The sequence below is a fragment of the Melospiza melodia genome, chromosome 9 (genome assembly GCF_035770615.1).
Source record: "Melospiza melodia melodia isolate bMelMel2 chromosome 9, bMelMel2.pri, whole genome shotgun sequence".
NCBI classification, from domain to species: Eukaryota; Metazoa; Chordata; class Aves; order Passeriformes; family Passerellidae; genus Melospiza; species Melospiza melodia.
Window position 1 is genome coordinate 8,102,195 of NC_086202.1, and position 14,232 is coordinate 8,116,426.

General features: G+C 45.7%; 1 protein-coding gene across 1 annotated transcript in view; it reads left to right on the plus strand.

The window, feature by feature from the left end:
• Positions 1-6,284, plus strand: part of ABLIM1 (actin binding LIM protein 1) — a 190,111-nt gene extending 183,827 nt beyond the window's left edge. The window contains exon 24 of the mRNA XM_063163161.1: positions 232-6,284. Coding sequence (XP_063019231.1) covers positions 232-345 — 114 coding nt within the window. The 3' untranslated portion in view covers positions 346-6,284. The remainder of the gene's footprint in view (positions 1-231) is intronic.
• Positions 6,285-14,232: the final 7,948 nt, after the last annotated feature.

Genomic DNA, 14,232 nt, shown 5'->3' on the forward strand with positions numbered 1-14,232 from the left:
CTTGCTTAATCAGAAAATGAAATATTCCCTGATTTGTTCCTTGGGCACACAAGTCCATGAGGACTTGGATATGTGTATGGCCAAAGCATTATTTTTTCCAGCAGTGGCTCTTACCCAGCGACATAAAATCCCTGAGGTGCTCCAACCTCCTGTTGTGTCTCTCTGGTTTTGACTGACCATTGCCTTTTCTCCTTTTTTTTATCCCCTCCTTTTTTTTTTTATTGTTTGAAGCGTCACTTAGCACCTGAAGTTTTTCAAGAAATATTTGGCATGACGATACAGGAGTTTGACAAGTTACCTCTCTGGAGACGCAACGACATGAAGAAAAAAGCAAAACTCTTTTAATCTCCCTTTAAACAAACCCACCACAAATGATGCATAGAATATTGTATCACACAGTCCAAACTGTTTGGAAGCAACTACTTATCCACCAAAAAGGGAAAATCAACATAGTGGCACCTCTGCAGTTGAACAAGATCAACAATTGCCCTCCTGGAATTCAGGGAGAAAATATCTGGGCTCAGAAACAGCAATGATAGTTTTCAGAGGTGTCAACCTATTACCTGATATTGTACAAGCTAGAAAACTGTTCTGTTCTTCTCCCTCAATGATATTCCCTTTACTTCTCTCCACAAAACGATGGACTTTATTGCTAGAGCCAGGAAGTGCCCTTAGGATGCCTTGTAGACTAAAGTAGTTGTAACCACTCCAAGAACTGGAAGAGAATATATACATATATAAATATATATATATATATATGTATGCGTGTTTGCCTGTGTGCACACATGTATTTATATCTCTCCATCTATCTCTGTGTGTGTGTAAGTGTGTATATATGTGTGTATATATGGAGAGGGACATAGGTAGGTTTGTAGTGAAGGAGAAGCCCCCTTGTAACTTATCCCACATGGTCACATCAAGTCTTTCACCCAACAGTTTCTTACTTGGCACTCTTTTGACACAGTGTCTTCGTGTAACACAGCCTGTGGTGGTGGGCACTCTGCTCACCTGCAGGACACACCACTTGGATTTCTGGGAAATGGACTCCTTGTAAATATTTGCTAGGATATAAGAAGTGAATTGCTGTGTGTGTGTTGTCAGTCTTCCCTCTTCCACACTTTCTGCTTGAATTAATAAGGCTGGAGCTTAACCAGTCCTTTGAATAATTTAAGATCACTTCGGTAATGGGAATGATGGAGAAGAGTCAGTTTTCTTGTAATTTACTCCAGGAGGTGGGTGCATGGGGGTGGGAGTGGCAGAGTGAAAAAATGCTATTTTAAGTATGCCCTGGTTTGCATCCAGAGATTTCAGGAGAAACTCCCTGCTAGTAATTACTAGTACAGCTCATCAGGCTGCACTGGAGTTGTAGGATTTTACAATGGCAGGGAGAATGGTTCTCTGCAAGCTAACACGCAAATTCCTCCCTCTTAGGGAGGAGATGTTTATGAACTGAAAGGTACCATCGAGGTGCCAAGCTCTGCCAATAGAGGCTTTTTGATTAAACTGCAGTAGCTGTTGTCAATATGGCACAGTGCATGGGGCCAAGCACTCATTTTAGTTAATGTAGGTTTTCACTTGTGCTTGGAAAAGAGGGCACAGACTTTTTTTTTTTTTTTTCTGTCTCGAAGCATCAAAGCTCCAGCCTTGGTTATTTTTATTTCCCTTTGTGCCTGACTCGGTTTTTGAAGACAGAGTAATCATGCAAGACAGTTTCTGAGCTGCATTGAACTCCTTATTGCTTTCAGTCTTCTTCCAATATGCTGCAGCTTGAAAAACTGCCTGTATATACCTTAACTGCTTCTGGGCAAGTCCTATGCAGAGGAGGACACGAGCACCAAAGTAATTGAATGGATGCAGTGTGGCTGCTTTTTCTCTTCCTTGGTGCTTTACTGCCAATGCATAACTGCACTAATGAGCTCCTCTCCTGATAGGAGAGGGTCTTTTAGGTTCTGTGTCTGTCAAAGAATATCAAGGTTTCCTTTTTAATGGAGAAACTTCAGGAGGCACTGGAGACATCAGAACCTTTGTATTTTCTGTTCTGTGAGACATTGGTGTTAAAATCTGGAAGTCAGGAAGAGGAAACAGTCCCATGTAGTTCTGAGATTCAGTATCACTGTGTTGAGTTCTCTGTATCACCAAATGACATTTCACCATGAGCTGTGCAGGACAGCCCAAACCCTGCCTCTTCTTTGCTGGTTAGCAAGTCCTGTTGTGACAGATCACTGTGGTTCCTTTGATAAAATCTGAGATGAAGATTCAGTAGGGGAGAGACAGAGACCAGGGCTCAGCACCTGCTCCATGTCCCTGTGGGACAGTGCCACCAAGGGTCTGGCGCCATCCCCAGGGAGCAGAATTCCCTGGGGACACTGTGACACACACACACTGGTGACTGAGCTCTCTGGGTGGCACTGAGCTTGCAGCAGGGATCAGGGTAACATATTTCACCTCATTTTTCAGAAGACAGATCTAAAAGGTTTTTAGAGGAGCTCTGAGAAGTAAATGGGAGTGTCAGGGGCTCAAAATGCATCTTTGAGTGACTGCTGAAAGCAAATCCATACAGTGAAAGGACAGCAACGTTTTACACTCACAGACTTTGTGAATGCTGGGGTCTCAGAAATTCATTGTTTGGTCACCTGCAAGGTGTGGTTTAACTTTGAGACAAACATTTGAGTTTTAATGCATTTAAATTATTAAAATTCTCCACATTTTGTCATCCCACATCCTTCAAACTATTAGGCATTACAAGTCTTTTAGTTCAAGTCACCCTGACCATACCCCTTTTAGACCTGAGGAGTTGTTCTCTCAAGGATGTGAGCTGCCAGTCTTCATTTTTTCCGCCTCCATCTCTAGGTTACTACTGAACTTCTCACAGCACATATGAACACACTACCCAGTCATTTCAGAAATGACTAAGCCAGGTTGTTTTCTTACCTCTCCCTCCTATGCAAAAAAAAAAAAAAAAAGGAAAAAAAAAGGAAAAAAAAAAAAAAGAACTCAGCCTCTTAGCCTGTAAAGAATGGCATGGTAATTTGAATCTGCCTCATCAACTGAGAATTTAAAACTGCAGCTTAAGCTTGGGAAGGAATGAAGAGAAGCCAGTGTAGATGTTGCAGACACAACTCATCTCTGACTGGATTTTTGGGGCACTGCTGGCTCCCCTCTCACTGGTGTGGAGCAGTCAGTCAATTTACAGCCTCTGCACTAGACTTACTACTGCTTTACTCCTGACTGACATCATGAAGGGTTTTCTGAGCTTCAGTTTCATGCCTGCAGTTAATTCTCAACCACCTACATGCAGACACACCCAAGAGATCATCTGTCCACAAAACCCACGCTGCAGCCACCCATGGGGGAGGGAGGATTTCTGCAGTGGGCTCTTTGTGATTGTCACTGCAATATTTTCTGTTCTTTCATCTGATCTTCCCACCTAATGAAAACAAAATGTAGCCCCAGGGAGAATTTTCTTTGTAAGCAATTAATCATTCTCCTGGTATCCATTGAGTAGCAGTTCTTAGTAATTCCCCTCTTTGATATTCCCCTGGGACATGTCAAGAGTTGGACTGGATGATTTTTAAAGGTCCCTTCCAACCCAAATCATTCTGTGATTCTATGAATATGCCTTAAGTACATGCTTGTGTTCTTCTATCTCCTGCAAAGCATTTGAGCTTCTGATGAAGTCCCATCCCATCAATGCTGTCAACACAATGTCATTACCAAGAGGACTAAAAACTGATTGCTTTTGTCCTATTTTTTCTCCTTTTCTGCTTTAGGAGTGATGTAAGAGCAAGGCCCAGTCAAACATTGCAGAATAACCCCACGTGTACACCTGGGGTTAAGTCCACATGGGATTATGTAGAGATGCAGATCCTCGAGCACAGGTGCACTGGTGGCACACACCCTCCTCATTTGGAGCTCATTAAATGTGGGTTGTGGTGTGCTGGGGATGCACTGCAGTGGGCTGTGAAAGGTCAGGCTGGAGGACTCAGGAGCTTTCTGTGGGTAAGACATCTCTGTGGCTCCAGTGGTGCTTTTACTTCTGTCCAGACAGGTGTCACCTCTCCTCACAAAGTCCTGCAGTCCTAAATCTGTGGGCCAGGCACTGAATGCTTGCTGCCCTTTTCCTGTTGCAGTTGGGAAATCCTTTCTCAGCCCTGTAGTTCAGATGTCCTGCTGTTCAACAGAGTTCAGCAGCAGCTTCTTCTGTCCAAGTGAGCTACACTGAAGTTAGACACCTTTGGAAGTGAATCCCTTTCCACAATCCCTGTGTCTCCTGGCAGGGTGATGTCAATGGGCAGAGAAGGGTTAAGGTCTGGGAAGGAGGAGGGTTGGTATAATCTTGATTTCTGCAGGGCTTGCCAGGGTGATGCTTGGCAGGATTAGAGGAGAACACTGGCATGAGCCTGTTCAGTGGTACCTGTAGTACCTGTTCCAGACGGTGGGGAAGTCAAGTTTGGAGTTCATAGCATGTGAGCACCCACACTGAAGTTAATGGTATGAAACTGTTAGAACAAACAACAAGAACATTAGGTCTCAGAATGGTAAAAATATTAATATCCCCTAAACTCTTCAGGGAATGATTTATCTTGGCTCCTCCTGACTTAGGAGGAGATGTTGGCATATTTGGCTTGTAGGGCAGACAAAAGAAAACCACCCTTTCTCTCATTCCATGATTCATTGCTTTCCTCTGGAATGTGTTTGTGAAGGAGGATATCCACATCCTCAGTGTTACCTACAGAGTGAGGAACACCAGTCAGTGGTAATGACAATGCAATAAAACACTTGCAGGAAACAAGAATTCAGCTAATCTGTCCAAAATGCCGCTCATCTTCCCATGCCAGAGGGATGCTTAGGGCTTGTCCCCACTGCCCCCTTCCCCATTCAGTTCTCCCCAGGTCACAGTCTGCTTTGTGCCCTGTCAAACTTTGTGGCCCTGTCAACACACCCACTGGAGTCCAGCATAGACTTCAGGGTAGATGCTTCGTAAGGGCTGGTCTTGACAATATGTGGTACATTTTTACCCCATTGCTGCAAAATGAAGAGCTGGAGAGAGCTCCTGAGCACTGTGACAGTAGCACAATGCACCTTTTTCCCTTAGTGTAGAACACTCCTATCACTGTGGGCTGCAGCATTGCTCTGGCTGGTGAGTTTTGCCTTGTGATTTCTCCCACACACCTTTTTTGTGTTTAATAAGATAAGAAACAACACCAACAAAAAATACATCACAAGGCAAAGATACTGAGTTTTCAGTCAGACAACTCTGCTGGCAGGAGCTGTGTGATGCCCACATTTGGTAGAAGTGTTATTAATTTTAATGTAAGCATCAGTGCAGGAAGTGGGAATGTAATTGGCCATTAATGTTGTTTGCCTGTATGCAAAATAAATTATTTGGTGCCCAAAGGGCTTCTAACAGGGAAATAGATTTCTGCTAATGAGTTGCTCAGAAATGCTCGCCTTTGTGAAGAGGAAATACTTCCATGTGCACTGTGGTCCTTCTTTTGAGGTAAAAGAGAGATGACTGAAGGCAAACCTGTTGTGTCAGGATCACCACAGTTAGCACAGGTGTTGCTCCCAGGACCCAGCCCCTGGGCATGGAAATGCAGCTCTGGGAACCCCAGTGGTGCCTTACCAGGCTGAGTCTCTGGCTCCCCTAGGATGCTTTGACAGCTCCCACTGGACACTTGCCTGGGCTGTTGTCACTGAACACCTGCAGAATGCACTTCCCCCCGATGCAAACCCACTGGCAGCAGTGGGGCCTCTCCCTGCACTGCACCCCTGGGGCCAGGGCAGCCTCTGTGCCCAGCCAGGAGCTCAGTGTCACTCCCAGAGCAGCCCTGGCCAAGCACTGAGCCTTGGCCATTGTGGACAACTCTTCCTGTAAGGGGGCCTTACAGCTGGGGACTTTTTTTAAGCTTTGGAAACTAAAACTAATTTTTTAAAGGTATACTTGCCTTTAAATCGGTAGATTTTGGCAATAGGATTTTTTATTATTTTATTTTTCTTTTCTCCTCCCTCCGCATGTTCCAAGCCAGCGTTTTGGGGAGGTGTCCCTGTGTTTTCCATTCATCTGTCTCTTTTTCTGAGTCTCTGTAAAAGTGAATCAATGTCTTGTCTGTACAGTAAGTCTGCTTGTATGCATAATGAGAGTTTGAGCTGGGTTGCTGTTCTGTACAATTAGTGTTTCCACTGTCATACTGCAAACAGCACATATTGCACTCCTGTGCCACTGTAATCTGCATCACTGTTGTACTCAAGTCAATGAATAAAGTTTGGAGCTTTATTCTTAATTTCTGGATTCATGTTGCCTCATTTATTTTGGTTTTTATTTTTCATTTTGCAGAGTTATAAGAAAGTTCTCTTACAAAAATAGGATGTGCTCTCAAGAAGAGAGGTCTCAGGTGAGATATGAATGATAAGAGCAAGACAGGAGAAAGTAAAAGGTTTGAAAATTGTCACAAGGTTTGAAAATTTGTCACAAGGCTTCTTGTAGCTAAGCCACTAGAAATATGGATAGAAAATAGATTCATGTAAACCAGTGTAGTGCCAGCCTGGGACATGTCCTGCCAGCCCTGGGCATCCCAGGCAGCAATTCCTGCTGGGGATCTTTGCCCTGGCAGGGTTATGGAGCAGTTGCTCCACCACAGCCTCCCCCAGACCAGAGCATTGGGAAAATTATCCCTGACTGCACTTCTGTGTGCAGAGCAAATTCACAAGGAACTGTTCCAGTCATCAGCCCCACAGTGTGACAGTGCCAGCCCACCTAAGCACATTTTTAATTTCTCTCCAGTTAAATACACAAGCCCACTGAAATCTAAGTCTAGGATTGCTTTTTCTTTTTCTTAATTGTTAGCCCATTTCCCCCTGCTCCCCTCCTCCCCACAAGTAATGTGAAGTTTATGACCCCTGAGTAATGACTGTGGAATGCTCTGCATCCTACAGCCATCTCGAGGCATCTGGCAATGGGAATCTTCACAGCATGTAAAAAATACACAGATAATACCATTGTAAATAACTCAGATCAAAACAAGTCAAATGTCAATGCTAATTTGCTGTCAAGTATAGCCCAAGACCACTTCCTCCTGCAAGAAGACCCAGTTCCCAAGTGTGTCTTGCTCCCCACCAAAAGAAACTTACTCTCCACCAAAAATCTCTCCAAACTCTGAATTAACAAGAGTGGAGTTTTTTCCCCTTTGCTGTTTTGTTTTTTCTTTAGCTTTTGTGCCTGTCTGCTGCAGAGTCCAAGGCTGGGAAATTATACTTCAGTTTTGCCTGACATTTTTCTATTGTAAAAAAAAGGACTCTTGGGAGAGATATTTACTGTTTTCTATGGCTCAGTCAGAGGGCAAGAGAGAAAAGTTGTTCCAGGAGTCCCCATTACAAAGCATTTTTTCACATAGGCTCACTTTTATTTTGTAAAGGCTGGGAGATGAAAGAGCCAGCAGCCCTGGAACAGGAAGTTTGCTGTACATCCAAAGGTCAGGTGGGTCTCTGACAGCCACTGCTTCCAGCTCTTTGTGTACACACTGCAGATTAAAATGGACATCCCAGGCTGCATGTAGCCATGGCAGTGATGGGGGCCCGAGGGTTTGGGGGGAAAGGAAGAGAGGGGAAGCAGGGAAACAGCAGAGCACAGCCTCTCCTCAGGCTGGGATTTCATGAGACAAAGCACTGGGGGCTGTTCAGCCAGCTTAAGGTATTCCCACGCCCCCACAGCTTTTTCCTGCCATCAGATATGTCAGCATGACTGCTGGTGGGGTCACTCTCAGTGACATTTGGGAACTGATCCTTCTTAGAAAAACATTTTTTACTTTTTATTTCACTGCACAGCGTTGTTGGGTTTTTTTTATATTTTTAGACTGAGTCAGTTCCCTGCTTCGAGTGTAGGTCCCAAAATAATTGTGCTGGGCATGAAAAATGGGGTGGGCACCAGTGAAGAGTGGTGTCTGGAGAAAAAGCAGAGCACAGTGAGCTGCCAGTGGTACTGCACTCTGTGTGTCAGGAATTCTGTCTCAATCCATGGCAGAGGGGGCAGCTGGTGGCATTCCCTTTGTCCCTGCCATTCCAGCAGTGCCACCACACCTCTGTGACTGTCCATTGGAAGGGTGGCATGGTCTTCAGGACATTTGAGGGTCACACTGCTGAGCCAGGTGTGTGCCAAGTCATGAGTGTTTCAGCTGCTGCCCCAGTATGAAAGAGGGAAGGAGGGGATGGAGTCAATCCCACCTTCAGGAAAGAGGGAAGGAGGGGGTGGATTAAATCCCACCTTCAGTGTTCACCTTCTGGAGGAGAAGGCAGTGCTGCTGGCAGGGGAAGGCAGGTGCACACCCTGAGGGCTGCAGGGTCTGTGCCAGGCTGGGGTTCAGGGCAGGGGCTGGGACAGAGCCCGGCCAGGCACACTTGCTGTGTGTTGGAATGTCTCTGCTAAAACTGTGGCAAGACTCTTTGGACACAGGTCAGGAGAAGATGATCTCTGCAGATCTGAGTTCCTCCCAGTGAAATTCCCAGCCTCAAAGCTGGCACGAGTAAGGGCTGGATGGAAATGAATAGAGCATCCCTGGGCAGCCAGTGGAGAAACATCAAAAGGTGAGCCAGGTCTGGCAGGAGCAGACTGACAGATTTGGAGGCTGATTTTGCTGCTTGGGCTCTCCACACTTGGGACTCATCTATTTCCCATAATGTGGGCTATCCCAGCCCCCACAGCTCCAGGCAGTGGGGGGAAGAGTCCATGGTGGAACCAAGCCTCTCTGCAGGAGTAGCCCAGCAATGGTCCCAGATGGAAACCGGGCTCCCCCTTGGCTGTCTCTCCTGGATTTAGGCTAGATACTGCAGGGGAGACAAAATGCAGCTGACTCCGTTCAAGGAGTTCATTGACACAGGCTCTGAGGCTTTACGTGAACCAAAGTGTTTGCTGTGAAACAGGAGACAAGGTAATAATTGAATCAGGGCTCACAATGAATGAGCTGCTGCTGAGAAATGCCTCCTTTACAGCCCTGATAGACTCTGGGATGCTCAATGACTGCCAGGAGCAAACTCTGTGGTATCTCAGCTCTTACCCTAATTACCATTTACAGAGGAGTTGCTAGATGAATGAGGACTGCAATATAAAGGACTTTAGTAAGATTTATTGATGAGACTACATGAATAATTCCCCTTGCAATGATGCATTTAAGACCACAGATATTGTGGGAGGAGGAAAGCCAGTGTTTGATATTTTGAATGATTTTAAAGTGTGTGTTTTATTTTTATGTTTCAGCTATTGCTGTTCCCTTTAAAAAAAGAAATCTCCCTCTTGCCACCTAGGTTTGTGAAACAATAGTAGGTAATTGAATATAAGCTTCCTCTGAGGCCAGTAAATATTGGATGATATAAAGGATTCTATGATAACTGGTCTGCCATGGAGCTCAGGCAGCCCAGAGCATAATGCTTCAATGCTCTGATGTTGCTGTGACCTCTTGGCACTCAAAGTTGGCGTTTTCCGTAACTAACTAATTGTTCAGCTTCCTGAAAATTACGTGTGTGCTCTTTCTCCCTTGGGAGCCATCCCAACAGAGGACCCTTCAGAGGATTATCCTGGGCCTGGCCAGTTAGAGGGAAAATGGAAGTGCCACCAGGGCAGGCAGATCACCTGTGGGGTAAAGCTGGCTTAAAGATTGACACTGTGAAGAAAAAGTGAGTAACATTTAATCATGTCAGCAATTTAATCATATCATCATATCAGCCTTGACATGCAGCCAGCCCACTGCCAGTGCTGACATAAGGGAAGGGTTTCACCAAAGCAGAATTGACCCCCCTGCAGATCCCAGGATTTGACTTTTCCTCCTCATGGGGACACCCAGGAAAGTTCATCCCAAATTAACTAAACTTAAATAAACCAAATTTACTAATCATCACCCCAAATGCCTTTAATTGGGGCATTAAAGATTAATGTTTAAAGATTAATTAATTGCCCCATTAAAGATTAGCTCGCTGTGGAATGGAGTAAACCAAAACAAATTTAAGACACTTGTAGTCTTGGTTTGGTAGGATGTTCTGCAGGACTCTTGAGAGATACTAAAGCTGCTGTGGCTCTCCAGCTCACCACCACTGCTCTGCTGGAGCACTGGTGCCTCTGAAGATGTCAGCACTGTGTGCAAACACTTGCAGGTTACTCCGAGAAATGTTCCTTGGTGGTGCTGTGCCTTTGTGCTCAAAACCAAGAGCCGCAATAACAGTGTTTGGTGGGTGGCCAGTGAGAAGCAAGGGGGGGACAGAACAGGCAAGATCTTTTGAAACAGCTTCAGTTCTGAGAACTGCTTATCAGCAGAAACCTCATCCTGTAGCAGGAACCCACAGAGTGCCCTTGCTGTGTCTGTGCGTGGGGAGAGCAGCAAGGTGGATCCAGGCCGGACCGTGTGCACCTGCACAGCCCCTCCTGCCCCTCACAGCCTGCTGGGGCTGCAGCTCTCTGCTCCCTGGCACGGGCAGAGGGTGGCCTGAGTGTGCAGGCAGTGCAGGACATTTCCCTCCTGCCACAAGCCAAAGGGTGACACACACACACACACACACCATTGCCCAACGCAGCCCTCATGGCCCGTGCTCCTGGGCGACTCTCCCAGTTGCTCCTCTCCTCCAGAAAAACCATTTCTGGGCACCTGGCCTGCACTGTGAAACAGCCTTTGTGTGATATTTTGTCAGCTACAAATAATTGAAAAAGGCCTACATAAAGTCCTAATTGTGTCACAGAACAGGCTCTTCAGTCATCCATCTTCCTATTAAACTTGTGAATTTCAGCTACTCAGCCCTGTTGGAGTTATTTTCCCCTTCCCCTCCTTCCTCTTTTAAGCTTCTATTTATATTCTCTCAGTTGTCTGTGCCAGAAGATCTCATGTGGATACATTAGGCCTTTTCAAAAGGAAAGTTGGATTACAGCGATTTTTCTCCCCGTAGGACACAACAGCTTCATCATTCATAACAGAGCAATACACTATAACTTCATTATAGATGGCATGAAGCTGGCCTATTTAAACAGAATACTTAATGATGGTTGGGAAGGCAGGAGAAATTCAGCTCCACAGCTCTATGTGTGAAAAGAGAAACTGCATTTTTTGGTATTTACCAAGGCAGATTTCTTGATTAAATTTCTTTTCACAGGAACCAAAAAAAAAAAAAAAGGGGGGGGTGGGGGAGAAGACTCGGCTGACATGGGTGAAACTTATTCATTACCTGGTAGTTAATTCCACTTTGGTAGGTAGTTTGGCATACCCTAACATCCAATATTTATAGCAGGAAAGGAAACTTGGACTGCTCCATAGTGCTCAGCCTCCACTGAAACAAACTGCAGTTTATTGGTGCTGTAGGACCCCAGGTTCTCATTCTTCCCTCCTGCCCCTCTCTGCAGTGCTGACCACAGAGACTCTGCTCCCTGACTTGGACTGAGGAGAGCCGGTTAAGGCCTAAAGAAAAGCTGCAGACTGAAAAATAGTCTTTTTGGGAAAATGCCAGAATAAATAGCCTTCTGCAAGCTCACAGTTGACATCAGACCACAGTTTGTGGTGATGATGGGGACGGCTTAAAAAATCCCAATGAAAATGTAGCAAGTCATAAAAATTAATCTTTCCCCATATTTTGATAGAATTAGTTTTTCTTCTCACTCGGGTAAGCTTTCCTGGTGCTGAAAGGTGCCAAGAGTTCATCTCTGCTCAGGCAAGTCCTCCATCTACAGCTTGAGACTCCACACAGATTTCTTTTTCATCTGACTTGGGAGAGATTTTGCTCAAGGCTGGCTTACTGGTAAAACCTGTAAGAGTGGATGAAGCTTCTAACTCAGCTGAAAGCCACGATTTCCTATCCTATCCCCTCAAAAACAGGACCATGTTGCCATGAATTAGTAGTTTGGTCACTTAAAGAATCACCAGCAAAGACATCAGCAAAAGCAGGTTTAATGTGGAAAAGAAAGTGCAAAAAGTTCACTGGCAAGGTTTACTTTAGTAGTTCCTAGGTGATTAAAGCATACAGAGAAAAAGCAAACTAAAATCTAAAGTCAATTAATCTAAAACCAAAATCAATTCCAAAATTGTCCATGTGGAGCCTGGGAGGAGGGGTTGGGGAGAGGGTAAGGATAAAAAGGATAGGAAAGGGTAAGGATAAAAAGGAATAAGGGGCACCCTCCCATTGAGTCACAAGGTTCACAGTGGGACCCCCTTGCCAAACTGAGCCCCAGAATTCACCAGTGGTTTAGGCCCAAAGGTTTAGCAGCATTTAAATTAACAGCACCTAATCAATAGCTCAAGTTGAACAATTTAACAAAGCATTCAGATAGAATTTACTATATGCACAAGAGCAACTCACAGGCCGAGCTTACTTAAAAATCTAAAGTACTTAAAATCTAGGAAAGCAACATTCCCAGTACATTTGCTATGGCATATTCACACACACACACACAGATCTAAAGGAGTCTGTGCAAGGTGTATCCCTGTGAAAAATCCCCCTCAAATTCAGGGAAACACTCACGTTGGATTTTTTACATCTCCTGAACAGGTGAGAGGGAGGTTGAGCCTCGAGGATTTGGGGGTATCAGCCCAGGATTTGTCGGTGTCTGGTGCTGGTCCTCCAAGAAGAGCAAAGGGGGGAGTTGGTGGCTCTGAGAGGCCCCAGTGCAAGGGCAGTGCTGGGGCAGCCCCTGTGCCCCAGGAGAGCTCAAAGGGCCTCCCTTTGGACTGCCAGGGTCAAAAGAGACTTGGCTTTAAGTCATACAATATTCCATGCTGGCTGCAATTCGGGTCAGTGGCTTTCTCTGAAAGTTCAATTACAAAAAATGCTCTTCCACTTGGGCTGTTATTCAGACAAGAAAAATGAGTTTCCAAGGCTGTTTGTAGAAAACAGGAGCTGGTTAGACAGCACTAATTCCTGGGAGCAGACAGAGTTTCTGATAAGCTCCAGAGGAGCTCAGCCCAGCTGCTCGTCAAGGCCAAGACCTAAGGAACCTTTCTGAGATCACAGGCCAGGGGGCTCGTGGGGGGATGATGCACCACCACACAGGGCTAAGCACACATCAGAACTTTACATCAGAACCTCTTGGGAAGCTGATGGCCACATCCTGTGGTGCCTGGGGGTGTTACAAGCTGCAATACAGGGCACTGATAATGGGGAGGTCTGCTGGTGTGAGCATCCCCATGAGGAGTTTGCAGAGAAAGGAACAAAGCATTCTTTGGGTTCCAATTGAACATTGTCAGAGGAAAGCTGAGGGGCTTCCCGGGAGTGGGGAGAGGGTCTGGGGTAGTAAAAAAGTACAAGGAAGAAATGGCTTCAGGAGGAACAAATGCTGTGGCTGTTGAGCACACTGTCTGGTCAGCATGCCTCATACTTTGGCCACAAGAAGGTATTCTATCTGTCAAGGGAAAGACAACAATTCAAGCTATTAGGACTCCCTGTAATTTGGCCTACAAGCAGTTTGGACTTAACAACTGAAAAGGAAATGTCAAAGGATGGGAAGCCAAGAGAATCTCATCAAAAAGACATCTGGTCCTGCTGTCCTTAATGGGAAATCCCCCCCTCCCTCCAGACACCCTCTTTTGAAACAGTTAATGTCTGAGAGAATCCAAAACATTGCTGGAATGTATCAGTGATGGAGCTTTTGTATAGCTGAGCAGCTAAACAGCTCTGGTTTTGTTTGTGTTAGGGTTGATTGTCTTGCCTTTCATCGGTGAAAGTCAGAAATGGCTGGGCAGGAGTCAGTGGAGCAAGAGTGGTCTGAGGCCAGCTTCAGCTGGGGGACAATTTGGTCACCTCTTTTACAGCTGGAATCATGACATGCTTCACAGGGAAGCAGAAACACCTTAAAAGAGGCACCCATAGGCAGCAAACTCACAAATCATCCAAGGTGAAGGATCCATGCTCTCCAACAGAGCATTTAAGTGAGCAGCTCTGCTGGAACAGCCATGCTGACCCATCTGCCTCTCTGTTTCTTCTGGCCCTTTTTCCACTGACTGAAGCCTGGCAGGCTGCCAGCACCTTCCAGGAACCAAGAAACAAGTCTGGGTTGCTGAAAGGCACCCATAGGGGTTACTTCTGGGGAAGGACTGCTGCTCATGCTCCTGAGTGGGCAACCCAGGATCTCCAACGTGTTTCTGCCCTCAGCCACGTGGCAATGCCATTTATCACTGCCCCTCCCAGAAAATCATGTTCCCAGGGCTTGGGTGCCTCAGAGAGTTTCAGCATGGGATGCAGAGTGTTTGATCACAGGAATCAGGACAGCTG